Source organism: Sardina pilchardus, chromosome 7 (genome assembly GCF_963854185.1).
Source record: "Sardina pilchardus chromosome 7, fSarPil1.1, whole genome shotgun sequence".
NCBI lineage: Eukaryota > Metazoa > Chordata > Actinopteri > Clupeiformes > Clupeidae > Sardina > Sardina pilchardus.
In genome coordinates, this window is record NC_085000.1 from 11,204,074 (window position 1) to 11,230,452 (window position 26,379).

Here is a 26,379-nt window from a genome sequence, read left to right on the forward strand (position 1 = left end):
TTCTTGTTTGTACAACATATTCAATGATATTGTTAACTTAATCATTTGCATTATATAAATGTAACCTATTTTTCCACCCTTATGTCTCAACATATGCTGGAGTCACATTCATAAACATAAACAGGATCCTAGGTTCTCAATTTGCTGGACTCGCTGTCTACCATAAAGTTAAAGAATAGTAATAACAGAAGAAAAGGAAAGAAGATGTTGATAGCGTGATTAACTAGTGTGGTGCCTCCACTGAAGAATGTCTTTACCACTGCCCTGGTGGAAATATGTAAATCCTCAGAAATGTCAAGTGACTACAGTTACTTCTACCTGCTTTGATATAGCTTATCCTAAATGAAATACTATGCATAATGCAACCATCACAAAACATTTATTGTATCCTTTGTTTTCAACTCTTAGAATTCAGTTCAGTATGACATAATAAAATGAAAGTAGGCTACAAAAATAGTTTTTAAACCCCTTTTTAAAAGTTCAACCTATCACTTTCAATTAAATCTCAATTAAGGATTACGTAGTTCTAAATAGTAACTGTGTGGTAATAATTCACCTATACCACCCATAGCCTAAATTAATCAAATGTTTACCATGAACAATAGTTAAATGAAACACACAGTAATACTTTCTATAACACTTTGTGTTGGATGTAATTAATTGGACCTAGAATTGTTAACTGCTATAAGTGGGCCAAACTTCCCAGTTTAAGTCTCCACACATAAGCTTGCCTACCGAGTCGAAAAACGTAGCTCCCACTTTCCTTAGCTGTAGTGGAATTCTGGGATTTCTCCCTAAAGCGGAAACTATTATTTTTACCTAATTATAATTACTATTATTACTGGGGAGGTTATAGGTTTGCACTGATTCGGGTAGGGTAGTGGCAATATACTGGATGGTATATCGGTTAGAATATAGGACGGAGAAGAGATGGGGTTTAACTTTGTATTGTTCCAGCAGAGACATTCAGGATTTCCATACAGAGAAATATGGGTGTGGCTATTTATATATATAGATAGATAGTCTGAAATAAGAAAAAGACAAATACAATTTAGGTTCTAGTCTTACAAATAATATATCTGCAGCATACAGAAATGCATCAACACTAAGCTCAATAAACTGAATTGTAAGCCAGGACACACATACAGCAACGCTAACCCGTTCAAGATAGAAAGGGAACCTTTTTGTTCGTGACTACAGTTATTATGTGGTCAATTACGCCATCTAGCGGCGTAAAATGGTACGGTGTAATAGCGTTAAAAACTTCCTCTATTTGGAAATGCAACATCCTTACAACACGCTAAACGGTAGATTCCTAAGCGAAACACATGAAGTATTATAATTTCAAAGAACACTTACACTATATTACTTCATGGAAATAATGTCAAGAGCAAGTTTAACAAGCAAACCTCTTGCATACCAGTGTGAATTAACTCGATGTAAACATCATACAAACTCGCAACTCGCAACTCTGAATGTCAAAGACTGGATTACTCAGGATAACTGCAGGAATTGTCAAAAGGTAAATTAATTATCTCTGTTTTAGTGCACAACGAACTTGCACGTCTCTGCAGGTAGGCCTGCTAACAAAAATAAGAAACTTAACAGGAAGGCACGCGAGTTTACCGCATGAAATATCGCGAGAAATGCTAAATCACAGCGAACACACAAAAGTCCCGGCCTTTTTTACATAATCACTCAAACTATAATGAATAGACCTCTGAAGTTCGCCTACAAAAAAGCTACCATCTTTGCCCATATAAGGAGTTACGGTATCTGACGATTTTTCCTATGGGAAATTAACATGGGGATTTGGAATGATCACACCTGTTAAACTCTCGCGGGGATGACAAAATCGGAAATTCAGGTGTTTTCCTGAACACACTTTTGGCCTCTGCCTTCGAGAGGATACTGTGATCTCCGGTGCGCGAAGGCGGCAGACTTTGATTTTTGCTACCCCAGAGCTAACCTGCGATGCAACTTGCCATTCAGTTAGTTAGCCAATTAGCTCTGGGGTAGCAAAAATCAAAGTCTGCCGCCTTCGCGCACCGGAGATCACAGTATGCACAAGAAGGCAGAGGACAAAAGTGTGTTCAGGAAAACGTCTGCATTTAAGACTTTATCGTCCCCGCGAGAGTTTAACAGGTGCGATAATTCAAAATCCCCATGTTATTTTCCCATAGGAAAAATCGCCAGATACCGAATTTCAAAGATGGCAGCTTTTTTGTAGGCGAACTTCAGAGGTCTATTCTACACGCTAATACCTTACAGATGTAAACTTGTGAACATTCAAAGGATACACAACGAATACAAAAGCAGTAGCCTACATATAAAAATGCAAAGCGACAGTAAACAATAGGCCTAATCTCCGTTACATCTTCTAAAGACGTTAAACAACATGTTTCAGGCACGTTACAACATATGCTGAACAGTAAATATTGTAGGCTAGGCTACTGGCCTCATAAGTTCTGAGCTAGCTCAGCTATCCAGCAAGTTTACAATCACTAGGCTAGGACGAACAAAGAATGCAGGAAATCTTCACTTTTTTCTCCTTTCCTTCATTTATGCTGTAAAACTGTGGATACAAAAATAAACTATTTTCAGTCCATTTGTCTTGTCTAACCACGCATATAGCGAATTGCCACTATATCAAAAAACAAATAAATCTTTCTCTTAAACATATCTTATTTTCTGTACTTATGTCTAAACACATATTTCACCAGAACAATGTATACTTACAGGCATTGCCTTCGTATGGGTAAGAAATAACTATAGCAGGTGAAAAACATAAATTGTCCAGACAGCAACCAGTGTGAATCATCTCAGTGACTTCTCTCGTTTTAACGCTAAGCAGGAAGTATTAACTAGCCTACTACACTCCAAAGTAGATTCTGATAAGGCCAGTAGATGGCGCTCTAACATAACAAATGACTGGTAAATACTAGTGCAATAACATAAACGAAATCTTGGTCGGCTCAGACCGTGACAATATTATTGACTAAACAATAAACATGTAGGAATGAGGTGTCAAACTCACTTTATGGTCAATTATCATCACACGCACGCCAAAGATAGTCTCTCTCGCTCAGAAAGTGCACGAACATAATGACTGGTGCATTACAGGAAGTGATTTACCCAGAATGCTCCGGTCATTTATGGTAAATAACAAGAAATAAAATCGAATTACTCTCAAAACATCACAAATATATCAAACGATATCCTGTAATCATTACAATCTCCTAAATAGCAATTCATTACGAAGAGAAACTATTACAAATTGTCAAAAACGAAACACCGTCACAGTAAAAACTCGTGTGATTGCAACCTTATATACCACCTGGACAATCACTGAAATTAACAACGAGTAAGTCCATACTTGCCTCTCGAGGCCATGGCGTCGGTAAGATACACAGTATCGGGGTGAGACATCGCTGCCGACAACCCAAAGTGAACCGTTGCGGACAACCTCAGGCAGGTCTGACAAAGATGTCGGCACAATGCTGCGATACAACTAAACTGTCATGATACTAAAGAGATGATGGATCCCTTCCCAGTTACTTTTGCAAGAATTGGCATACTTTGATTTTTTTTAAAAAAATATCAACATTGTATCTTAAATCACTCTGGAATGTCCTTTTGGCATTATTTAAGCAATTTAAGATGAGCTATTCTGCTTAATAGTATACATTCGTCAACACACGTTTTTGCTAATTATAGAGCCATCGACAGACCGAATAACACCAAATTTATTGAGGGTGCTTTGGATGGGGTCTCAAGTCATCCCACCAAATATGGCTTTCATACGTCACAGTATTTCCAAGATAGGCACACTTCCTGTTTGGCGGCTTCGCTTGCTGAATTTAATTGGTTATCACAGGCGAACGCTTGGACGTATGAAGGCGAAATCAAGGCAGTTGATCCGCCTTGGTCTGTAGATCACGCGTGCCAAGTTTCATGACGATCGGAGGAACTATGCGGCCAGAGTTGCTTTACTTTGACTTTGGACAAAATTCAAAATGGTGGAAAATCCATCATGGCGGAAAATTACATCACATGGTGCGTTGGAATCAGCTGAGTCAGATGATTCCAATGGTATAAGTTTTATCAAAATCGGCCATACGGATCAAACGTTACAGGCATTAACGTGTTTTCCAACTTTGACCAGTTGGTGGCGCTAGGGCGTGAGAGTGGCGAGCATGAAACCTGGTGGTGTCAATCAGGGTAGTCTCCTCTATCAGTGTACCAAATTTCATGACTTTATGTCTTACGGTTTGGGCTACAGGTGGAAAAATGTGTGGGCATCAGCGCTCAAAAGTCGCTTTTCCATTCATTCCTATGGGAAAAAATCGACCGGAAAAACTGGAATAACGGGAGAACGACAAGGCGTATGAAAAAGCTGTATACAAGCCACCATCGTCGCATCAGGACGCACGCGTGAGAGGTGGAACGGTGTCTTTAGCTCCAAATCCCTAGGACAAGTTAGGGAGACAAAAGTTGGCGTTAAGATAAATGATAATAATAGGAAGAACAATAGTGTGCTTTTGCAAGCACACTAACTATTTCAAAAGGGTATGATGACTTTCTATAGGCACTGTATGTTGTTGTAACAATCATTCAGCCCTAGGCGGCGCCATATTACAGTAGGAAAGAAAGCGCTGGACTATATTTATGTAGGCTTAAAATGAATGCTGTAAGCGACCATTTCACTTACTCCTTTTTCAAAGTCTGTATTGCATTTGTTAGGCTCTTTCTTTAAATTGGCCATGCGTTTTCATGGCTTAAGATCATTGTAACTTCAGTGGTGGGCTATTTATCTACCCTACAATTGGAATGGGCTGTTTGAGTTTCTCAATTAGAATTGCATCTGTCTGCTTTTCCTGCTGAGTAATTGTTACACGGTTAAAAATCAATCATGTTTGTTTTAAATCATATCGGAGCCTGGGACTGACTCTTTGTAGACTTGCCGGCTGCCCCTTCTCAAGACTCGGAAGATGGAATAGTGGTTCGTATTGGCTGCGCAAAAGATCGCACAAATGTAATAGTGTCATATACCTGCCAATCAAATGAGTGACTGGTGTTTGATTGGCAGTTCAGCTTCGGGTGTTTCACTAGATCACCGCCCTCCTTGAATTTCTGTGAGCGACTGCCAGGGGCCGCTGCCACAGCTTGTGTGACGTCACTGATGCTACAGTGATGGGAAGTCGAGCGAGCGCTGGTAAGTTGTTCTCTAAACCAATAAAATTGCAGAAGTCAGAAGCAGGAAACTATTCAAGAAATAAACTGCATTTAGTTTTATGCTGGGACGCAGTTGGTTTGGACATTAAACGAAATTGTTCAAGCTGCCGTCTTAAGGCTAGACAGTTCACTGTAGCATACTAGGACATTGTATAAGTAACACATATATCGACGGTGTTATGTGCTATAGTATTTCATCCAGTCATCTGCCTTTTTGAGTGAAGATTGAATGAATCAGCTAGTTAGCTGTGAGTTGGTTCGCTGACGTCCTATTCTTTGGTCAAGTGGACTCATTTGACAGCAACGGGTTAGCCAGCTAGCGTCGTTACAACACTTTCGCATCAGTCTATCAAGGTAAATATAATTACAACGTTTATACTCACACTGTAATTCTCTATGTCAGCATGGTACATAAGATGAATAATATGAGCTGTAGTATAAGTTTAGTTTGAATGAGAAGAACTGGCATCGAAAACAAACCAGCTTGTTTTTGTGACAGTGATGCTAAATGTGTCCAGTCTGCTGTAAGTTATGGTTCAGTGTAGTCAAGCTGAGCCTTTTAAATAGGGGATTGGACTGCGGATTTTGCTAATAACATTAGCCTTCACCAGGTTAGCAAGTTGAGTTACAGTGAGAGTTCACCCAGTCATTTCTGCGTCAGCAATGCTACATGACGAGAAGTTAATTAAATGTGTAAACATGGAATATACAGTATGTAACTTTTTACGCCCACCTCCATCATACCTTATGATTTTTAGAAAGACCCCACACTGTGCAAATAACCGCCCCGCAACAGCCTGGTATGTGCGCAGTACTTTGTTTTGTGACATAATAGTAGTTGAGTGTGTGTGCTTTTTGTCATCAGGTGGTCTCTAGTTATATAGTGTCTGTGTTGTATCACTCAGGATTTGTAACATTCCTAGTTGTTGATCATTCTTGTCTGATGTTTAGTGGTTTCATTCTCTCCCATGAAAGCATCCCTAGACCATTTTATCCCTTTGACTAAAGGACATTTAATCAAATCTTAATCTAGGGTTGCACTTTCATGGCTAGTATAGTGGTGTTTGAGCCTAGCCTTTGTGTAATGTATTTAGACAATGTTATTTTCTGAATGGTAATTTCTATGATGATTTTGACGATTCTTACAGTATGTTGACGTTTTTCCTCTCAGAGAAGATGAGCCTGCCTCTATCCCGATCCGAAGTTTTTGGGGAGCTCCGGAAAGAGCTGTATGATGATGAGAAATTCCATCAGTCGGACGTTCACATCTTTATCATCATGGGTGCTTCGGTGAGAAGTGTGTGTGTGTGTGTGTGTGTGTGTGTGTGTGTGTGTGTGTGTGTGTGTGTGTGTGTGTGTGTGTGTGTGTGTGTGTGTGTGTGTGTGTGTGTGTGTGTGTGTGTGTGTGTGTGTGTGTGTGTGTGTGTGTGTGTGCGAGCGTGAGTAAGACTGCTGTTCCTCATAATTTGCCATACCCTGGTAATAAGATGGCATGCACAACTGCACAACTGCACAACTGCAACACATACAGAACAAAGTCAGAACAGATAGGCTTCTCATGTAAAGTCTTCGGCCAGTCTTCGGTGGTAATAAATGAAGTATTCTCTTCATCATGACTGGTATTGACTTCTTCTCCCTGGCTCTTAAATCAAATTGTGTCATACTGGACTTTAGAGGCCCATGAAAGGGGGAAGTGAGAGTGAGAAATTAGAAAAAATTCAAGGAAACAAACTTAGTTTTTTTCTTCGTGAATGAGGAAATATTCTGAAGATAAACAATTCTCAGGTTGTGTAAAACAGAAGCCCTGAAATACCTACTTGACCAGACACACAAGTGTTTCAAGGTCTTGGGTTGTTTGGTTGGCCAATTATATGTAGTACAGGGTGACGAAATGCCATCTCTCTCTAAGGTGAGCGGAGGCTACTGTAGGCAAGAGAACCTCCAGTAACCTCCAACGTTTGTCAAGTAATTATACTATACTGTGGTTATGTTTGTATACATAGCATAAGGTTTTATCCAAAACTACACAGTTGATATAAATCATGTAAATCAATGCATAATTACTTAGTTATTATGTTGTGGAGCACATTTGACAACATTTAATAGAAACAAACAGAAAGCGACCAAATGACAAATGCCTTTGTATGTATCTAAAGTAAGGAGTTTCTTTCTAATGTAGTCAAGTCATGGTGAGATTGCAGGATTTGAGGCAGAATTGTGTTGTGAATGGGAAACCCTGATGACTCCATCACTAATTTCCATCAGGGCCTGGCCGCACAAATAAACTGTATTTATCTTCCGTCACTCCCTCCTCCTCTGCTCTACATGAGAAAAAAACCCTTTTCCATTCTAGAGTGGGTAGATGGAGCCAGTTTGTGCAATAACAGTATCACTCGTCAGTCAGCGTGTTTCTCTCAACGTGTGTGTGTGTGTGTGTGTGTGTGTGTGTGTGACTGTGTGTGTGTGTGTGTGTGTGTGTGTGTGTGTGACTGTGTGTGTGTGACTGTGTGTGTGTGTGACTGTGTGTGTGACTGTGTGTGTGACTGTGTGTGTGTGTGTGTGTGTGTGTGTGTGTGTGTGTGGGGTGTTCTATCAGGGCCATATCAAGGTCAAACTGTGTAATCAGTGCTTTTTTGTATCAGAGGGCTCTCCCTCATTTACTTTGATCCAGGTTAAGGTCACTTGAATTTCACCTTGTGCTGTTTTATGGTGTGTAAGTGTGTGCGTCTGTATATGTACACACACAGACTTGGCTGTTTCATGCACAGCAAAAAAAATATCCTATGCAAATCACTCTGTGGGGAGAGAATGACAACATTTCTAAACTCTATTCAGTACTGAATGACCAAGGAGACTGATTCAGTTACCTGACTGATTCATCTCTCATAACTAAGTAACAACTTTTGGTTTTGACATTTTCTTTTCCTTATGCCTTCCAAGAAAGCTTTGACAGACTTGTAATAACACTCTACCAGGCTAGTACATATTGGTGTCAGTAGATGAAAGTAGAAGTTGCAACTAAGCGTATGAGCTTTGAGGTAAAATTGGTTGAGTCCACATGTTTACAAATGTGGAAAGTCTAAGGAGTTTCCAGGCAACGCCCCTTTGAGTGCTGTGATATCTTGGGATAGTGGGAGGGGACACGATTGCTGAAGTTTGCCTCGTCACCCTGAGAAAGCATCTGACTGGAGAGGGAGTTGCACAACCAGGACTGTGTCTGATTGTTTTGTCACGCCCACTCGTGAAACGCGTGACAGATGTGAAACACGTTCAGATCATTAACATGATACCACTAATACCAGCCAAAATGTTGATGTTGTAGGCCAACGGTTCTCAATTTTGTATGCCCTCCAAACTATTCTACAGTGCATGAATGCCCTCCTGATAGATATATAGGCCTAATGGGGCTAGTGCCTACTACTACTACTACTATTATAGTGTTTGATGATGCACTGACTCAGTTTTCCCAAAATTCTGCAATCTCAATTATACTCATGAAACAAATATCTTCAAAAATGTCCATTTGAATTGTAGCCTAATCTAATGCACTGCTGTGTGTTTAAGTCCGAAATAAGGAGGAATGTGAGGAGGCTGCTTTTGACTTTAAAGAGCAATCTGCAATTGAAACTATCTGCAAATTCAATAGCCTATGTCCAATCTATGAATGTCTGCTTTAGTTGTTGACTGCAGTCTTTGAGATTTTGAATAGGCCAAGCTGAGAGCTGGTGTCTGTTATTGTTCGTATATGCTGAGTCATGTCCCTTGCATTTTGCAACTGCAAGGTCTATGTCAGGCGCCCCACCGAAATATTGTTTCCTTTTGCAAGTGAGATGTCCATGCTGTGGTGTCGCCCCTGCAACGTGTTCGGCCCGCAGTTTGAGAGTCACTGTTTTAGGCTATTCTGCATCCAAAAATGCACAGAAGGAGTTATGACAAAACCATGTCTGGTGGTAAACAAACTAGATCCCAATAGAAAACTGCTAGCTTTCCCAGCTGAATGATATAAGCTATTAGCCTACACAACATAAATTGTGACTACAGTATGTGCTGGTAACCCAAACAAAATCTTCCACAACCCATCAGTCTTTTGGAACCAATGCTCTATAGGGTCATAATGCAGAGAGTTCATCTGAAGTATGACTTGCCGTATAATAAGGAACCAGACGGTATGTGATTCATTTTATGGAGCCTGGCTGAGGGATAGGCTTTTTACCTGCATACAGAACAAAACGTGCAAATAGCGTTTAGTGCTGTCTGTGTTAGAGGGTGTGTTTCTCTGCTTTTGTGTCACTGTTTGCTTACAGTTGGAGATTGTTACGGTCATTAGCTACCTGTGCTGACTCTGCGGTTTTCAACGCTCGTTTGCCACAGTTTCATGTGAGCTATTTCTCAATGGGATTACAGTTTGTTGGGAAAGAGGTTATGAGGCCAAATGTGCTGCACTGTTGCCTGAAAGAGATGTCTCTAGTATGAGGTTATTTGAGTTGAAGTATTGTGAAGTACTGTTTGCTACAGTCCCTGTTTTATGCTCTATGTTTGACCCGCTATAAAGCCATGATTCATGTTACAGGAAAATATGGGCATTCTGCTCCTCATGTTTTGCCTTTTGTTTCTTTTTCCTTAGGGAGATCTTGCCAAAAAGAAAATCTACCCAACGCTATGGTGGGTCTTTGTGTTTCTGTCATCAACACTCATTCCAAAACCTAGACGCCATTTGCTTTCACACGGCAGAATTATTTAACATGCTCAGAAATGTGCAACATGTTTCTTTCTTTCATGTCTATAACTACAACAAATACACATATTTCAAGCAATATAAAGATATTTTTGTCTTAAAAGGCTTGAACCGGTATGCACAAACTTGTCATTAATTGTGTTAACATATTTTCATTTTATTTTATTTACCACAAAAAGAGTACAGCTTTTTGCTCTGTGCAGCTTTCATGTTCCATGTGGATGGTGCAGCCTGTCTGAGCCTCAGCTCTCTTGTGTCTGTGTGCAGGTGGTTATTTAAGGATGGGCTCCTCCCAGAGCAGACCTACTTTGTGGGCTTCGCTCGGTCCGACCTTACAGTGGACGCCATTCGGACCGCTTGTCTGCCACACATGAAGGTATATATTAGATATAAATATACACCTTTCTCATAGTGTGTGTGTGTCTGTGTGTCTGTGTGTCTGTGTGTCTGTGTGTCTGTGTCTGTGTGTGCTTGAGAGTTCTGTTACATGCAGGCAACATCTCTGTGTGCATTACCATATCTGGGCAATAAATTAGCTTTACCCCTTTAAAGACCTCACTCACTCCCTCTGTTTTGATATCCCAACTTGACCCCCTCCCACCAGGTGGAGGAGGCTGAAATAGAACGTATGGAGGCGTTCTTCAAGCGTAACTCCTACGTGAGTGGCAAGTACAACGAGGACGCCTCTTTCACCAAGCTGCACGAAAGCCTGCTGGCGCTGCCCAGTGGCAGTGAGGCCAACCGGCTCTTCTACCTGGCACTGCCACCCAGTGTCTACCATGACGTCACCAAGAACATCAAGAACCACTGCATGGCCACCAAGTGAGTCCATCACAACCACTGGGATAAGACCGCATGGCATCATGCACCTCATGTCAAGATGAGCACTACCATAAGCCATACTCATACTCAGGCATATACGTGTGTGTGTCTGTGTGTGTGTCTGTGTGTGTGTCTGTGTGTGTGTCTGTGTGTGTGTCTGTGTGTGTGTGTGTGTGTGTGTGTGTGTGTGTTCATATGCAAACACACACACACACACACACACACAAATGTCATTGTCAAAGCTGCTTCATGGTGAATATCCTCCCAGTTTTGAATTGTCCTTCCACCTTTGAAATTGCCTTGCAATACCCATGCAATTCTGAGCCTGTTGGTTGGAGACAGAGACTCCTCATTTAATTTGGGCCCTTGATGTAATTGCTATCTAATGAGGAAGTCTCTGGAACATAGATAATTATTATTGGAGCTAGTATCATCCTGCTACTTGCTCAGTCTCTGAATGATCAGTGTCACTAGCAAATGACTCATATTAGCTTGTTAAATGCACAACACTCTAAGGTTTTCTGGATCACTGTGTTTGAATCTTAAAGAGTAACATTTATGGCCTAAATATGTGTTGCCTCGGGCACTGCCATACTGTGTGTGTGTGTGTGTGTGTGTGTTTCAGGGGTTGGAACAGAGTGATTGTTGAGAAACCCTTTGGTCGAGACCTCCAAAGTTCAGAGGAACTGTCCAATCATCTCTCCTCGCTGTTTACAGAAGACCAGATCTACCGAATCGACCACTACCTGGGCAAAGAGATGGTACAGAACCTCATGGTCCTCAGGTAAAACATCTCCCAGTGCTTTTTTCCCTAACTTTTGATCTAATGATAGCAAGTTCATACATTTGTTGTTGTTCTTGAGTTATGATCTTGAGGTCACGTACATTTATGTCAATAAATCAATAGCTTGATAGCAATTAGCTTTACTGTCTCTCCCCGATTGCTCATTTTCTCTCTTTGCCTGTCAAGAACGTCTGTGATCTTTTGCATAATAAAGGCTTTGTATCTTAAAATATTGCTCTCTTAACACGCATGCTCCATGCTGTCTCTGTCTCTGTCTATCTCTCTCTCTCTCTCTCTTTCTTTCTCTCTCTCTCTCTCTCTCTCTCTCCCTGCATGTCTCTGTAGGTTTGGCAACCGTATCTTTGGTCCCATCTGGAACAGAGACAGTGTTGCCAGTGTGGTACTGACCTTCAAAGAGCCTTTTGGCACACAGGGCCGTGGCGGCTATTTCGACGACTTTGGCATCATCCGGTACGCAACAGCCTTGTGTCATAATCCTCAGATTAGTTAAGACCACTTAATATGATTATTAGACTTAAGACATTATCACAAATCACCCCATTAGATTTAATTACCCCCGAGTACTCCCTCCGTGGCGTATTACCTTTCATGCCAAGCTATTTATTTTTATTTATGACTGATCACAAGACCTAGACTAGAAAATTCTTTATCTTTCTTTATCTTTATGTTGAGTTTCTCTCTACACTATTTGTGAATATGTCTGTCTACACTGTGCCATTTTCCTCCCTCACTTGCCCCTGAAAGCATTGTGGGGTAGATGTGTAGATGTTTGTCTCAAAGGTCTGCTGTCTGATGTTAATCTCTCTCTGACCAGCGATGTCATGCAGAACCACCTTCTCCAGATGCTTAGTCTGGTTGCCATGGAGAAGCCCGCCTCCACCAGTTCCGACGACGTTCGAGATGAAAAGGTAACCGACATCAAAACGAGATTACAAACACAGATGTTCTTCATTTGGAAGCACTAATGCCCCCGTCCCTCTCTCTGGCATGTCTGACTGTCTGTCTCTGGTGCGTGTGTCTCCCCCTGCAGGTGAAAGTGCTGAAGTGCATCACTCCACTGACCCTGGAAAATGCTGTGCTGGGGCAGTACGTGGGGGACCCCGAGGGAGAGGGAGACGCAAAGTTGAGCTACCTGGACGATACCACGGTCCCCAAAGGATCCACCACCGCTACATACTGCGCTGCAGTCCTCTACGTCAACAACGAGCGCTGGGATGGTAGGAGTCTGCTGAGATGTGCTCACTGTTTTCTTGTCACTTCGTTGATTTACATTATGTCTTGAGTCCACCAACTCTTCTCTCCTTCTCTGGTCAGCTTCCTCCTCTTTTCCTCCCCTGTTCTGCCTTTGGCTTTCATCCCTCTCTTTCTCATCTCATCTCATCTCTTCTCCTCTCCTCTATCCTCCATTTCTCTCTCTCCTCTCTTCTTTTCATTCATCCTCTTCTCTTTTACCATCACCATTTTCTAATTCCCTCACCTCCTCCTCCAGTCCTGAGGTCCTGACCACTGTCTCTCTCCTCTCGTCCTCTCCTGAAGGAGTGCCGTTCATCCTGCGGTGCGGTAAGGCTCTAAACGAGCGCAAGGCGGAGGTGCGGCTGCAGTTTAAGGACGTGCCGGGCGACATCTTCAGCTCGCAGTGCCGGCGGAACGAGCTGGTGGTGCGCGTGCAACCCAATGAGGCCATCTACGCCAAGATGATGACCAAGAAGCCCGGCGTCTACTTCAGCCCAGAGGAAACCGAGCTGGACCTCACCTACAGGAGCAGATATAAGGTCCAGTGTTCGAAATGTTTAGTGTGTGTGTGTGTGTGTGTGTGTGCGTGTGCGTGTGTGTGTGTGTGTGTGTGTGTGTGTGTGCAGTATGTCCAGTGATTGACTGGCTAAATTGTGGCTGCATTAATTAAATCTCATCACTGAAATCCAATTGAAACGTCTGACTTTATAAACAAGATTAACTTGCCAAGTCAACCTCCCGCTTAACTTAACCAAAAGCAGTGGGGGGAATTTACCATGGGACATTTACTGATCACCGTGTGTGTGTGTGTGTGTGTGTGTGTGTGTGTGTGTGTGTGTGTGTGTGTGTGTGTGTGTGTGTGTGTGTGTGTGTGTGTGTGTGTGTGTGTGTGTGTGTGTGTGTGTGTGTGTGTGTGTGTGTGTGTGTGTGTGTGTGTGTGTGTGTGTGTGTGTGTGTGTGTGTGTGTGTGTGTGTGTGTAACAGCGAGTCACTTTATAAATGTGCATTATACTTCACACAGGATGTCAAACTGCCTGATGCATATGAGCGTCTGATCCTGGATGTCTTCTGTGGGAGTCAGATGCACTTTGTGCGCAGGTCAGTCAGTCCTTCTACTCCCGCTCACAACATTTATTTTATTTATGTGGTTTAATTTAATGTGGTTGAAGGCTATGTTTAAGATATTTCCATGTATAACTGTTCTCCAATGTCTCGAAAGTACAGCTATACTTTAAGGCTAAAGTTACATCTATGTTTTCCCACAAGGTGGTGCAAATGAGCTGTGTAGCTGTGTAGCATTAGGATATTATGGTATTGTGATGAAAGTTTTGCTCTTGTTTCTGTTTAATAGTGATGAGCTCAGGGAAGCCTGGAGGATCTTCACGCCACTTCTTCATCAAATAGAAAAAGAGAAGACCCCTCCCATCAAATACAAATATGGAAGGTAAGCCTGGGAACTCTTAGCTTGAGCATGTTTATTTTGGGACTTGAACTGACCGTAATATTGAACTAATCTCTCTCTCTCTCTCTCTCGCTCTCTCGCCCTCTCTCCTAACATTACTCAATGAAGCAGTGTTGCCAAAGCAAACATAAATGAAATGAAGTGACAGGAAACATATAATACAGTATTACTATACATGCTATACAGAATAGTTATCAATGTACAATGTAATATGTCACAATGTGGGTCAATCACTTCAGTCTATGACAAGTTAACTTAAGGTGAAGTGAGGTACTATGCAGCTAGTTGTCTAGCAGTCTAGCTTATTTCAGTTTTCTACTCATTTAAATTGAGGTATAATTGGCTGAATATACGGAAATGTATTTATTTATTTACTTATTTCTCTCTAGTCGTGGGCCCCCAGAAGCTGATGAGCTCCTGAAGAGGGTTGGTTTCTACTATGCTGGAACATACAAATGGGTCGAGCCCAACAAACTGTGAACGTACCCTAGTATCCACATCTACAGAAAGTCAACAGTGAATGAACAAGGAAAGCAAAATGGGGGCGGGGAAGATGACAAGTGTCTTAGAGAATCACAAACGTCTGTATAATCAAGTCAAGTTTTTATCTCTGAAATGAGAGGAGAACTTCTTCCAAAAAGTGGATTTGGAAGAAGCTGTGGGCTTGCCACTCTTCCCACTGCTTTCTCTGAATAGAGATATGGTACTACTGATCAACGTCATTCAACTCAGTTTTTTAAGTACACAAGACTGAAACTTAATACGACTGCTTATATATAGATCATCATAATTATATTTCAGTGCTATTTTACATCGTTCATATCTTATTCTACTTAAACATTACAGGGAAGGGTATCATTTATTGTATTTTTTATGGTTTTGAGGGTTTGTTTGTATTATGAGCGTGACTTCAGACAGATGATATTACCTGACCATCCAGCAGCAGACATGGGGAGCTGGGGGCCATTTGTTTTCCACGGATGACTGTTTATGCCAGTGCAGCATATTGTCACAGCAGGGTATGTTGTGTCTGTGTCCAACACTCTGTCCTAGCATAGCGGAAAAATCAGGCCCCAGGCAGATCTGAACACACACACACACACACACACACACACACACACACACACACACACACACACACACACACACACACACACACACACACACACACACACACACACACACACACACACAGGCCTTCAAATTGATTCCGTTTTTCCTGGTGTTACATTTACTGTAAGGAAATTGTTTATGCAGCTGGCTTCCAGTTAAGCATTCCGTCTACATTTATGTGCAGTAAAAAGTAACTTCATCTGGTGGTATAAAGATCAAAGGATATTTTTTTTGCATTCGGGTCATTATGAAAAACTTGGAAAACAAACTCACATACAGACCCTGAGATACACTAATATACGTGTAATCTTAAAACTTTCATAGCCTTTCTGTCACTTGAAGGTACTGTATAGCAGGTTAAGCAGATATGTAGCTAACTAAGCCTCTGTTGAAGGCTTTTGAGTGAAAGTCCTTGCGTTTACATTTTTTTGTTTCCAAGGGAGAAGGAGGGATCATCAGATTGTGATAAAATGATTGTGTGTGTGTGTGTGTGTGTGTGAGAGGGAGGGAGGGAGAGAGAGAGAGAGAGAGAGAGAGAGAGAGAGAGAGAGAGAGAGAGAGAGAGAGAGAGATCAGGAATTAGATAGAGAAGGAATATGGCATGGTTAAGAACACAATGTCTGGTGTCAGCTTGTGAACTTGTTACACATCTTTACTTCGCTCAATAGAAACTCTTACTCTGACCAAGGAAGCAGTTGCACTTATACCATGGTGGACCACATCACAAACTGTCAGTGCGTCTGTCTGTTGCGAAGTAGGCTGTCTGGTACTTGTTATTTCCACTAACATTAAACAGCTCATTTTCACACTTATCGCAGTCATTCTGCAAGGTGGGACCTTTCAAAGTGTAAGAACAGTTTACTCTCTTAATAGTCTAAGATGGAATGTGTTCCTCAAAATGACAAAGAACTGTACTCATGTGTGTAGTACTGGTGCAATGAGGATCAAGAGGAAATTGCATTGCAGGTAAAATTGGGGAGTTGGTGATGATGGTGGATAATGTGGTGAACTTTTAACTGCACTTTTCAGGTTGAGGTCTCTTAATCATTTTGACATTTGTGTTTTGCTTTTTCTGGTATTATTATGAATTTCTCTTAGATATTGAGATCTGTCAGCAATTCAACCATTATTCTGAAAAAGTTTGTGCTCATATTTTTTGTATAACAATTTGAACATATTTTTTCTCATTAAATTAAATAGTTGTGTGTGGCTTCTTATCCTGTCTTTCTTATTTTTAGAAATGCACCACTGTGGAACACAGTAACAATCAGCCAGTCTTTTAAGGTGTTCTGTTTAGTCTTTATGTGAATATCGCTATGCCAGGCTTGTGTGTGTGTTTGTGAGTGTGAGAGAAATATGTGAGACAGACATACCACACACTCAACTATGAATACTCAGAATCGTTCCATCTGTGGCCTTTCACAGCAGACTGGTGCCTTTGTGAAGGAGAGGCTGCCGGCCATGTTAAGGACTGTTCAGTGCTTTCCTGGGGTCACCCATCTGCATGGCATCACATGCCCAATGTGCTCTCTCTCGCTCTCTCTCTCTCTCTATCTCTCTCTCTTCTCAATTCAATCTATTTCAATTTTCAATTGCTTTATTGGCATGAACATAAGTTTTACAATATTGCCAGAGGAGAAACATTTTTTGTAAAAAAAAAAAAAGAAGAAAAGGGAAAACAATAATAGCCTACTAACCATTATAAAACAACAGGGAAAAGAACACACACACACACACACACACACACACACACACACACACACACACACACACACACACACACACACAGAAGTGATGAAAACATTACGAAGGAAGTAAAAAGAAAATTGGTGGTAGATTTTACCCAGTAGCTGTCTCTTGCTGTATGCCATTCTGTAATATATCCTGCTGCTAGTGGTATCAAGTCGCTCGTTCTCCTAATAGACCTATGTAGGCTATTTCATTTGGGTGTCACTCTGCATCTTTTTCTACAATTGCGGATTTTTTTTTTTTTAAATGAATTATTTTCACATTTTGGGAAATAGATTGACAAAATGTTTTCATATGCTTACAATGCCAAAGGAAATGTTTTTCATTTACAATTTCTTGTGTGCAGAATGAGCATTCCCTCCCTCCCTCCCTCTTCCTCTCTAGGGAAGAAGGGACACCGCTGCTGCAGGGAGGTATCCGCGCTGAACTCCTAGTACAGCTGAGGCCATGGCATGATTGAGTTGTAAAATAACACTAGCACTTTCACATTCATTGCTCTCTCAGTCTCAACATAACACGCATTCTCTAAAACATGACGCTGGACAATCACTGGGGAGAACAGGGACCTCTGTCCATTTCTTTGTAAGATTTTTTTCTTTAGTGAATAGCTTCACCTATCATCAGGGGTGGTAGGCTACTAGGGCACAATTGTCAGCACACGTCGAAGCATCGGATTATCGGACGCTAGTGTCTAGTCTGCCGCGTTGCTTTTACAATCTACTAGTCCAGTGCTTTCTGATCTGGCAACCAGTACTTTCTGATCTGGCAAATGAAAACGTTGCTTTCCCATACCGGGAGTCGAACCCGGGCCGCCTGGGTGAAAACCAGGAATCCTAACCGCTAGACCATATGGGATACTGATCCCTATTGGTGAATAGACTACTATAAAATCAAAATGAACATTATTTGTGTTTTTATTATAGGGTTTATGTTGTATGAATATATGAGGAGGAATATGACGACATATTAAAATGGCACCATTTCAACAATGTTGTATCAGAGTAATCTCATTCACTGCAGCAGTGGGCATAGGCTGTTACATGCGTGTGAGCTGGTCTGGGGCCAGACGTCTGCGCTTTTCTACAACGGAATGGGCGGTGGATATTGATCTAAGATCAGCTGGTGGGGTGAGTACCAGGACCTATTAGTAACGCCCTTTTGGTCACATGTGCACATGTTTCCGGTTTCATTCAACATGGCACAGGAGTAGCTTTTAGGAGTAGCTCTTCCTGTAACTGTGCTATTTAAATTAGTTTTAATCGACAGCATCCTCAAAGAAAGTACATTATATATTTTATTTCGACAATTTCTACTTTCTAGGTTGATTACCGTATACAACAGTCAAAATGAATATTCGGAATGCAAGGGTAAGTCACCGCAGCACACTTCCAAACATTGCTAGCCGGTACATGCTAACACAAGCTAACGCTGACTTGCTGCAGTGTGGCTAAAGCACAAGGTAGCATTCAGACAAATGTTAGCACATGTTTAGTTGGTGAACATCTAATTGTAGTTACATTTAAGTAGGTTACTAATAACAATGACCGTAATAGTGAGAGCTCTACGATTAGATATGTCAATCTTGGATAGCTGGCCGAATGTAATGGTTTATGGTTAGCAAACCAGTACAGAATTACAGCAACATAACAGTGCTAAAATGTTATTCTGCGATACTTGGCTTGTAAATTACGTACCATTTTTGAACTGAGGCAGACCTCCAATTTGACATGAGTATTTGGATAAAGCCAAAATAAATATATTGTTATAAATACATGATGGCGATTCAGTTTAGCGTTTGCAGAAGCTGTGCACGAAAGAGTGAGCATGACAGGCGATGAGCTTGCCCTCATCTGTGTTCATAGAGCTACATTTTACACACTGAAGGGAGTGGATTTTTGAAAAATATAAAAATCAGTTTTTCTTTTGTGCCGTCCTACAGCCTGAGGATCTCATGAACATGCAGCATTGCAACCTGCTGTGTCTTCCAGAGAACTACCAGATGAAGTACTATTTTTATCATGGGTTGTCCTGGCCGCAGGTTTGTAGTCCGTAGCCTGTTACACAACGTAATAAGAACTAAATATTCCGATATATAACAGTGTTATATCATTTCTTACAGCTCTCCTACATAGCAGAAGATGAAAATGGGAAAATAGTGGGATATGTTCTTGCAAAAATGTAAGTTCATGTATGCTTTTTATTGTTGATGCAGCTCTATGTTGGTCAGGGGTTTTGTGATGCAACTTAATTCTGCTCCGCAGGGAAGAAGATCCTGATGATGTACCCCATGGACACATCACATCATTAGTGAGTCTTTTGCCCATTCGCATTCTTGTCCTCTGAAAATGTAATTATTTAGCGAGTGTGAGTAGGCTGCAACTGAAGGGCTAACTGTCAAGTAATCTGTTAATAATTTTCTGTTAATTTATGAGTCGTTTGTCTAAAAAGTTATTCAGTGTTTTTCAAAGCCTCATAGATCTTGTTTTGCCCCCACCCCAAAGATGGACAGCAGGCGTGGTACCTTAACTTTAGTACTCTTTCCCCAACAGGCAGTGAAGCGCTCCCACAGGCGTTTGGGTCTAGCCCAGAAGCTCATGGACCAGGCAAGCAGGGCCATGATCGAGAACTTCAATGCCAAATATGTATCTCTTCATGTCAGGAAGAGGTATTCCACCTTAGTTTTTCATGGCATGCTTAACTGATGTCATGGTAGGGTATTCAAATTCTGTTAGAAGTTCTCACCTTGGGCCAATGGATTTTTAAAAATACTCATTTTCTCAACAGCAACCGTGCTGCATTACATCTATACTCCAACACCCTCAAATTCCAGTAAGTGTCTTATCACTCTTTACCTTTTGCTTATTTTCTTTTAAGAGAGTCAAATGCTTGCATATTCTGTTCATTAAAAAAAAGCTGCTTCTGAGTCTCTCCTACTCTGCTTTCAGGATAAGTGAAGTGGAGCCCAAGTACTATGCTGATGGGGAAGATGCTTATGCCATGAAGAGAAATCTAACCCAGATGGCTGATGAGGTGCGTTGCTGGGCTACACATTGGCTCGAGCCTCAGGGGTAGCACTGGCTGCTTTGGTCCTCAAAAGTTTGTGTCCTATTGGTCGAGTTTAGTCACAAGTGAGGCCTCTCAGTGTAGGGTTTCGGTTATGGGGTACCAGTGACCCTTAATTTTTTTGGCGCCTGTACAAAGCATCATGGAGTATAGATTGTAGCACATACAGGGAGTTTGCTCCATTGAGCATAACGATAGTAATAAAGCCAGTTATAGTTGAAATGTTTTCCTTGACTTGAATTTTTTCGGTTACAGAAGCCCGGTGTACGTCTCTGGGGCTCAGAGGCTCCCCCCTCCCAGGACGCCCCCCTCGCAGCCCTTACAGAGAAACTGAGCGTGCAGGACGGAGAGAAGGAGGGTGAGGGCGACAGCGGCGGAGAGAGCAAAGAGATGAGCGAAGTCAGCGAAGCCACAGAAAGCACAGATGTCAAAGACTCCTCCTCGGACTCATAACGGGCCGGCGTGGTCCCTTGACCCGTCAGTGCTCTTGTTAACATCCTTTTCAATTTCATCTGGTTGAACCCACACACATGCTCATTGCCCATTTTCTCAGCTCCTCAGTTCTTGTGCACCAGCGGCTCACCACTGAGATAGGTCACTCAAATACAGAGCTTTCTTGTAAGAGATGCCATTGTTTTGAACACCAAGTTTTGTCAATAAATCAGGAATTGATTGTGAATCATTTCTTGGTCCGGTTTCTTACCAGTTCGGTTAAGCTTGTAAACAAGTTTTAGTTTGAATGTAAATGCATAGTTGGGAATCAATGCAACAACCATAAAAAAAGAAAGGGAAAAAGCTAATTAGATGGTTCAGTGATGTAGTTCTGCAGATAGAGAAAATACCTTTCAAGTCATTTGTAGGCCTTAGTCTGTTCACTTATTGTGTCAAAAACATTTCATCAAGTGTATTATCCTGACTTAAGCCGTTTGTAAATTATGAAAAATATATACATGGACTATATTTACACTGTAGGCCTATAGGCATAAATATACACGGTCACTTCTTCGATCGAGGTGCACGCTTTCACTTATCTGCATTTCATTGGTTGATGTGGTGAATCCCCGCCCCATCTAAGCAACTGCCGTGCTGAACGTCGTCCGTCATTTCAACGAAATTCCGTTTCCGTGTTATGTGCGCTCCTTCGACATTTTACATTCATTCATTTAGTGTGCACACTTAAACAAACACCGTGTATGTATTTCCATTAGAACCATGTCGACGCAAATTTCACCTACTAGTATAGGGAAAGAAGAGTCATTGTCGCTCGTTGGCCATAGACATGCTTGCCATGTCATGCTTCACGCTGACACCAAAGCCAAACTGTTTGGAAGAACTCCAATTAAACACATTGTACTGGTAAGATTAATTAGGTCTCGTATCAGTAGCCTACCAGATATACTGATTTACTTTGACATGATTTGCTGTAATTTCACAAATAATCTTAACAGATGCAGATGCGTTTCGATGGTTTGCTGGGGTTCCCGGGTGGGTAAGTTCTGTCATAGCCTACAACATGATCAATGAAAAGATTGGCATGATAATTACCTGATATGCAATAGCCTACGTAGGCTAGGCTACACTAGTATCACCCAAAGTGTCACAGGCAGTGAATTATTCTGCGACGTAGGCCTACCTGTCCCTGATCTGGCATGATTGGGTCTGTGTCGCTATATCTTTTCCACGGCAACATGTGCGCTTCACGTCAAATGCGGTGCCTAAGTGATTCTAAATGATTACATTATTATTTTTCAAATTAAACGCTATTTTATTAGGTTAGTTGAACCTAAAGAGAATCTAGAGGTTGGCCTTAGCCGGGAGCTGGGAGAAGAACTGGGGATGGCTGTCCCCATAACTCCTCAAGATCATGTGGTGTCCTGTCCCGCTCCATCGTGTCCCAATCTCATCACTCACTTTTATGTGAAGAAGATGGAAGAGTCAGAGATCAAGGAAGTGGAGAGAGCTGCTGTAACTATGGCAACAGACCATGGATTAGAGGTATGAGACAGGCCTGTATTATGTATTTCTGCCATGAACTTACTCCTTGAAAAGGAACAAAACATCAAATTTTTCGTTTGGTATAATTCCTCTTTGTTTTGAACGTCATTCAGGTCATGGGGATGGTTCGAGTCCCCCTCTACTTCCTGAAGAATGGTGGAGGTCTTCCCTCATTCCTGTCACACTCGTTCATTGGTAACTCTCGCTCCCAGCTGCTGTCTGCCCTGCAGCAGTTTGGTCTGGTGTCCCAGGGGGAGCTGGATGAGGCCGTCAGACAGGCTGACCAGCTGAGGCAGCGTCCTAATGCGCAGTGATGGGGAGGGGGTGCTGTGTCTGCTGTCTGCCCTGTGTGCCTGGGAGTCCACAGGACGAGATCTGATTCCAACATTCTCCATAGGAGAGACACCTGGCGTCACACTCAGCCTCAAGGACCCCCATGGCCCCTGTCACCTCCCCTCTACTTCTGCGTCTCTCTCCCAGGGGGCATTTGGATGACAGTGGCACGCATGGCGTGTGTAACAGCTTGTAACATGTTCTGTACATCTGTACATGTCCTTTAGCCATGTCATGACATGGGCTGCCAGACACTTAGAGACATGACTCTTTGACATTAGCAGAGGATGGCGAGATCACCATGGTCTCCACATGAGAGCATGCACAAGTTTAATTATTATTAATTTTTTTACATTTTTTTTGGGGGGGGTGGGGGGTAAATGGTCACACAATAATATCCAGAATTATGAATGTATGACAGAGATGTCCAAAATGTGCTCTTTGTTGCAACAATAAATTGCTGATGTTTACAGAAAATGGTGTCTCTTTCTGAACACGCGGTAGTCTGTTTTCATTTTTGCATTTTGATCATTGCTATTGCTACACCTATTCCAAAAGTCATGGTCAAGTGCATGCACTTTCTAAAATGCCCACATGGTTGTGCTGTTGGACACATAACCCTTCAGCGATCACTATTGAAACAGGCCTCTAACCAAAAGCATTAAAATTAACAGCCCACATGACAAATAGATGCATAGGGTGCTAACCACTTTATGATTCTGCTTGGTTTATGTATAGTGCCTGCCACATAATATTCATTGCCATGAACTGATTCCTATCCTATTTTTTTAAATGCAGAAAACAAATGACTATACTGTACATGCATTTCCCCTGTACTGAGGGACAGTCAAAATGTGCATGTGAACAGATATGGGATATGATACTCCGCATCTCTGTTTCACTGGTAACGTTAACCTTCTAAGCCAGATGCGCTTGCATCTTTCATTAGTTACTTCCTGTTTTCACTCTCTTGTCTGACATGTGGCTTTGAAATACTACCAGAACTTTGATGTTGCTGTGAGGTTATACATCACTTCAAGGCTTCACGGTAACATGGTAAATATGTATTTGCTATTCAAGCTATTGTGTTATTTATAGAAATAGTTGCAAACTTGGACATTTGTTTGTTAATAAACACATTCTAGGCTCTGTGGAGCATTGATTGTCATTGTGTACTATTTTTTACGTAATAGCAGCACTTCTGTTTAGAGCTGGCATTATACTTTTCTATTGTTGATGTTGTCGATGTGTACAACATTTTTTTTTATCACTGCTGAGGATATTTCTATGTATGAATGCTCAGTGTATGCGCCGTTGTGATTGTGTAAGAGGGTTAGGATTGTGCTGTGTCTGCGGTTTGGGTTTTTGAATGTGCATGTGGGTGGGTGAGTGAGTGTGTGTGTGTGTGTGTCTGTGTGTGTGTGTGTGTGTGTGAGCATGTAGTGGCTGATGAGTGTGGCTGTGTGTTGTGGGTATTGAGAGTGTCTGTGTGGCTTTGTGTCTGTATGTGTGAGAGTGTATCTTTTGGATTGTGTGTGACTGTGTTGTCTGTTTTGGGGTTGTGTGTGTGTGTGTGCGTCAGGGCATGTGAGTGTGAGCTTCTTGTGTGTTTGGAGCCACAGGGATGAAGTAGGTCAGAACTGTAAGGACTGACTGACCAAGTGGAAACTGAACAGTCCCTAGGGGGGGAGAGAGAGAGATGGAGAGAGAGAGAGAGAGATGGAGAGTGAGTGTGAAAGGGAGGCAGTGCGGCGAGTAGGGGCAGGTGCAGTTTAATGGCAGGGTTCACTGTTGGAAAGAAAGAAATGTTTTCTGCTTCTTTATTGCTCCCTCTTTCTTTGCGTGTGCCATTGAGTGAAGCCCTGTGCGTGCCCCTCTGTGTGACGTGCAGCTTGAGGCTGCCGTGAGTTATTTGTTCATGTGGTGTCATCCCAGTCCACCGTCACACACACACACACACACACACACACACACACACACACACACACACACACAGACACACACACACACACACACACACACAAAATGGCTATAGCTGCAGTGGACTAGCCTTTCCTTGTATTCATGGGAGGGGTGATTCTGTCAGCAGTTGCAGTTCACCATGAGGGAACTGACACAGGAGTTTACTGTATTGTGTGAATGTGTGTGTGTGTGTGTGTGTGTGTGTGTGTGTGTGTGTGTGTGTTTGGAGACTGAACTGACAGAGTTTGAAAGAGTGTTTTGGTGTTTATTTGTTATATCTTAGATATATTTTACGTACATTTTAATTAATGTGTATGACTAACTTGTTGTTATATGCCAACTGCATCACTTCCTGTGAAGATTGGGTAGCAGATGAAAAGATCAATATTTTGTGCACTTGTTACCACATCCTGAGCTGCACAGACACCATGTCAGAAGGAAAGGAAAAAGTAAGAAAGAAAGTAAAAGACAGACAAAAGACACAGACAGTGTGTGTGTGTGTGTGTGTGTGTGTGTGTGTGTGTGTGTGTGTGTGTGTGTGTGTGTGTGTGTGTGTGTGTGTGTACCTACTGTAATTCTGGCATCCATGTTTCATGTTGTCAATGTCATGGTTCATCCTTCAGACATACAACAAATAACTGTTTTATGCATGATACTCTGTTTTTACTACATTATACACAAGAAGATAAAGGGGATGTTGTTTATTTAGTTGAAACACCCATACCTGATAACTGAATGAAAATGCTGCCATCCATGTTAATACTACCCCTTTCTTGCATAAGTCTTGTGTTTTCGGTGTGTCATTTCGGCATCCGGCTGGTAGATACCAGCAGTTGAGCTTGTGCCCAAGCACCTCAGCCAGGTTTCCTGTGTGAGCTTGCACTCTTGTGTGCAGCCTGTGGCACAAACAGGTCTTCTCTCTAGGCTTATGGCTCACTGACGGCATTCTCCACTGCCGGACTGATTGGACAATCACCACAAACAACTTTGTTGATAGAGTGCAATCATACAGTAAATACCTGATGAGAATGTTAGGGTTCTGCATTATGATGCAACAATGAAACAGTGTTTTAGATTTGAAGCATACAATAGCTCAGTGTTCTACATATATGATGCAATAATGAAACCCACAGTGTTCTAGATCTGGAGCATACAATAACTAAGGGTTCTACATCGTGATATAGATTGTTGTAGATCTATTCCCGACGCGACGAGACTGAGTTGCAGCAGTGTGAATTAGAAGTTGCACGTAGTTGCAAGCCGTCGCAGAGCATTAAACGTGTTGAGTCACAGTCGCAAGGCTTTAGAACGTCGCGGCTCGTCTCGTCGGGAATCTTTTGTCTGAATCCTTAAGTGTACGGGTAAAACATTGATTCAACAATGAAATCCCTGTGTTGAAGACCTGCAGTGTACAATTCTAGAATGACATACAGTATTGAAGGCCAACCAGAGTGTTTTCTTTACTCTTATTAATTTCTATATTTCTCTATATATAAAATATATTTCTATATATTTCTACTTAAAATTCTACTTTATGAACTTAAAATTCATATGAGATGTGTACATCATGTTAAATTTGCTTCACATTCTGTGATCTTTTATGAATCAAACCTGTAGCCTTTTTAGGCAATGCACCTGAAATGCACAGTCTACTTTTGAAGGCACAGGAATGGTAGTGCTTTTGGTGTGTGCTGTGCCGAGGCTACCATGCAGCTTTATCGTCCTCTTTATGGTCTTTGTCAGTAGTAAATTATGATAAGCTCTCTATGCTGCACTGCTCAGTGTGGGCCTGCAGCATCAGCAGATTGGATATGAATTAGTGACTTTTTTTCCTTCTTCTTTCTCTTCTTCTCCTTCTTGCTTTGCTTCTCT

General features: G+C 41.8%; 4 protein-coding genes and 1 non-coding gene across 8 annotated transcripts in view; 4 read left to right on the forward strand and 1 right to left on the reverse strand.

Moving 5' to 3' along the window:
- Positions 1 to 5,151: 5,151 nt before the first annotated feature.
- On the forward strand, positions 5,152 to 16,614 carry g6pd (glucose-6-phosphate dehydrogenase). 4 transcript variants are annotated; one of them, XM_062540733.1, is made up of 14 exons: positions 5,181 to 5,215; positions 5,994 to 6,035; positions 6,407 to 6,525; positions 9,860 to 9,897; positions 10,238 to 10,346; positions 10,575 to 10,792; positions 11,418 to 11,576; positions 11,922 to 12,047; positions 12,412 to 12,505; positions 12,628 to 12,814; positions 13,134 to 13,369; positions 13,852 to 13,928; positions 14,182 to 14,274; positions 14,682 to 16,614. In XM_062540733.1, the coding sequence occupies exons 1-14, from the start codon at positions 5,194 to 5,196 to the stop codon at positions 14,770 to 14,772; spliced, it is 1,611 nt and encodes a 536-aa protein (XP_062396717.1). In that variant the 5' UTR covers positions 5,181 to 5,193; the 3' UTR covers positions 14,773 to 16,614. The 4 variants fall into 4 exon arrangements, with proteins under 4 accessions (XP_062396718.1, XP_062396717.1, XP_062396720.1 ...); XM_062540736.1 differs by lacking the exon at positions 5,181 to 5,215 and adding an exon at positions 5,286 to 5,589; XM_062540734.1 differs by lacking the exon at positions 5,994 to 6,035 and having other exon boundaries at positions 5,152 to 5,215.
- Positions 16,615 to 17,937: 1,323 nt separating this feature from the next.
- Positions 17,938 to 18,009, reverse strand: trnae-uuc (transfer RNA glutamic acid (anticodon UUC)). The gene has a single exon. It is a non-coding gene; the product is annotated as a tRNA-Glu (tRNA).
- A 309-nt stretch (positions 18,010 to 18,318) lies between these two features.
- Positions 18,319 to 20,896, forward strand: naa10 (N-alpha-acetyltransferase 10, NatA catalytic subuni). The gene is made up of 8 exons (XM_062540738.1): positions 18,319 to 18,521; positions 19,094 to 19,192; positions 19,274 to 19,332; positions 19,416 to 19,461; positions 19,704 to 19,819; positions 19,939 to 19,983; positions 20,100 to 20,184; positions 20,473 to 20,896. The coding sequence occupies exons 1-8, from the start codon at positions 18,501 to 18,503 to the stop codon at positions 20,668 to 20,670; spliced, it is 669 nt and encodes a 222-aa protein (XP_062396722.1). The 5' UTR covers positions 18,319 to 18,500; the 3' UTR covers positions 20,671 to 20,896.
- A 436-nt stretch (positions 20,897 to 21,332) lies between these two features.
- zgc:103759 (U8 snoRNA-decapping enzyme) lies at positions 21,333 to 22,907 on the forward strand. The gene is made up of 4 exons (XM_062540739.1): positions 21,333 to 21,573; positions 21,666 to 21,706; positions 21,990 to 22,212; positions 22,326 to 22,907. Exons 1-4 carry the CDS (start codon positions 21,430 to 21,432, stop codon positions 22,524 to 22,526), a joined length of 609 nt encoding a protein of 202 aa, XP_062396723.1. The 5' UTR covers positions 21,333 to 21,429; the 3' UTR covers positions 22,527 to 22,907.
- A 611-nt stretch (positions 22,908 to 23,518) lies between these two features.
- Positions 23,519 to 26,379, forward strand: part of arhgap4b (Rho GTPase activating protein 4b) — a 32,201-nt gene continuing 29,340 nt past the window's right edge. Inside the window, exon 1 of the mRNA XM_062540741.1 lies at positions 23,519 to 23,601. The gene's annotated coding sequence lies outside the window, so the exon portion shown is untranslated. The remainder of the gene's footprint in view (positions 23,602 to 26,379) is intronic.

Bases quoted from the DNA above. Each gene is read 5' to 3' on its own strand.
- naa10 (XM_062540738.1), top strand. From the start codon at position 18,501: ATGAATATTCGGAATGCAAGG. The intron at 18,522-19,093 runs GTAAGTCACCGC...GCCGTCCTACAG, and splicing joins TGAATATTCGGAATGCAAGG to CCTGAGGATCTCATGAACAT. The intron at 19,984-20,099 runs GTAAGTGTCTTA...CTCTGCTTTCAG, and splicing joins TCCAACACCCTCAAATTCCA to GATAAGTGAAGTGGAGCCCA.
- g6pd (XM_062540733.1), top strand. From the start codon at position 5,194: ATGGGAAGTCGAGCGAGCGCTG. The intron at 12,815-13,133 runs GTAGGAGTCTGC...CCTCTCCTGAAG, and splicing joins CAACAACGAGCGCTGGGATG to GAGTGCCGTTCATCCTGCGG. The intron at 14,275-14,681 runs GTAAGCCTGGGA...ATTTCTCTCTAG, and splicing joins ATCAAATACAAATATGGAAG to TCGTGGGCCCCCAGAAGCTG.
- zgc:103759 (XM_062540739.1), top strand. From the start codon at position 21,430: ATGTCGACGCAAATTTCACCTACTAGTATAGGGAAAGAAGAGTCATTG. The intron at 21,574-21,665 runs GTAAGATTAATT...TAATCTTAACAG, and splicing joins CAATTAAACACATTGTACTG to ATGCAGATGCGTTTCGATGG. The intron at 21,707-21,989 runs GTAAGTTCTGTC...CTATTTTATTAG, and splicing joins TTGCTGGGGTTCCCGGGTGG to GTTAGTTGAACCTAAAGAGA.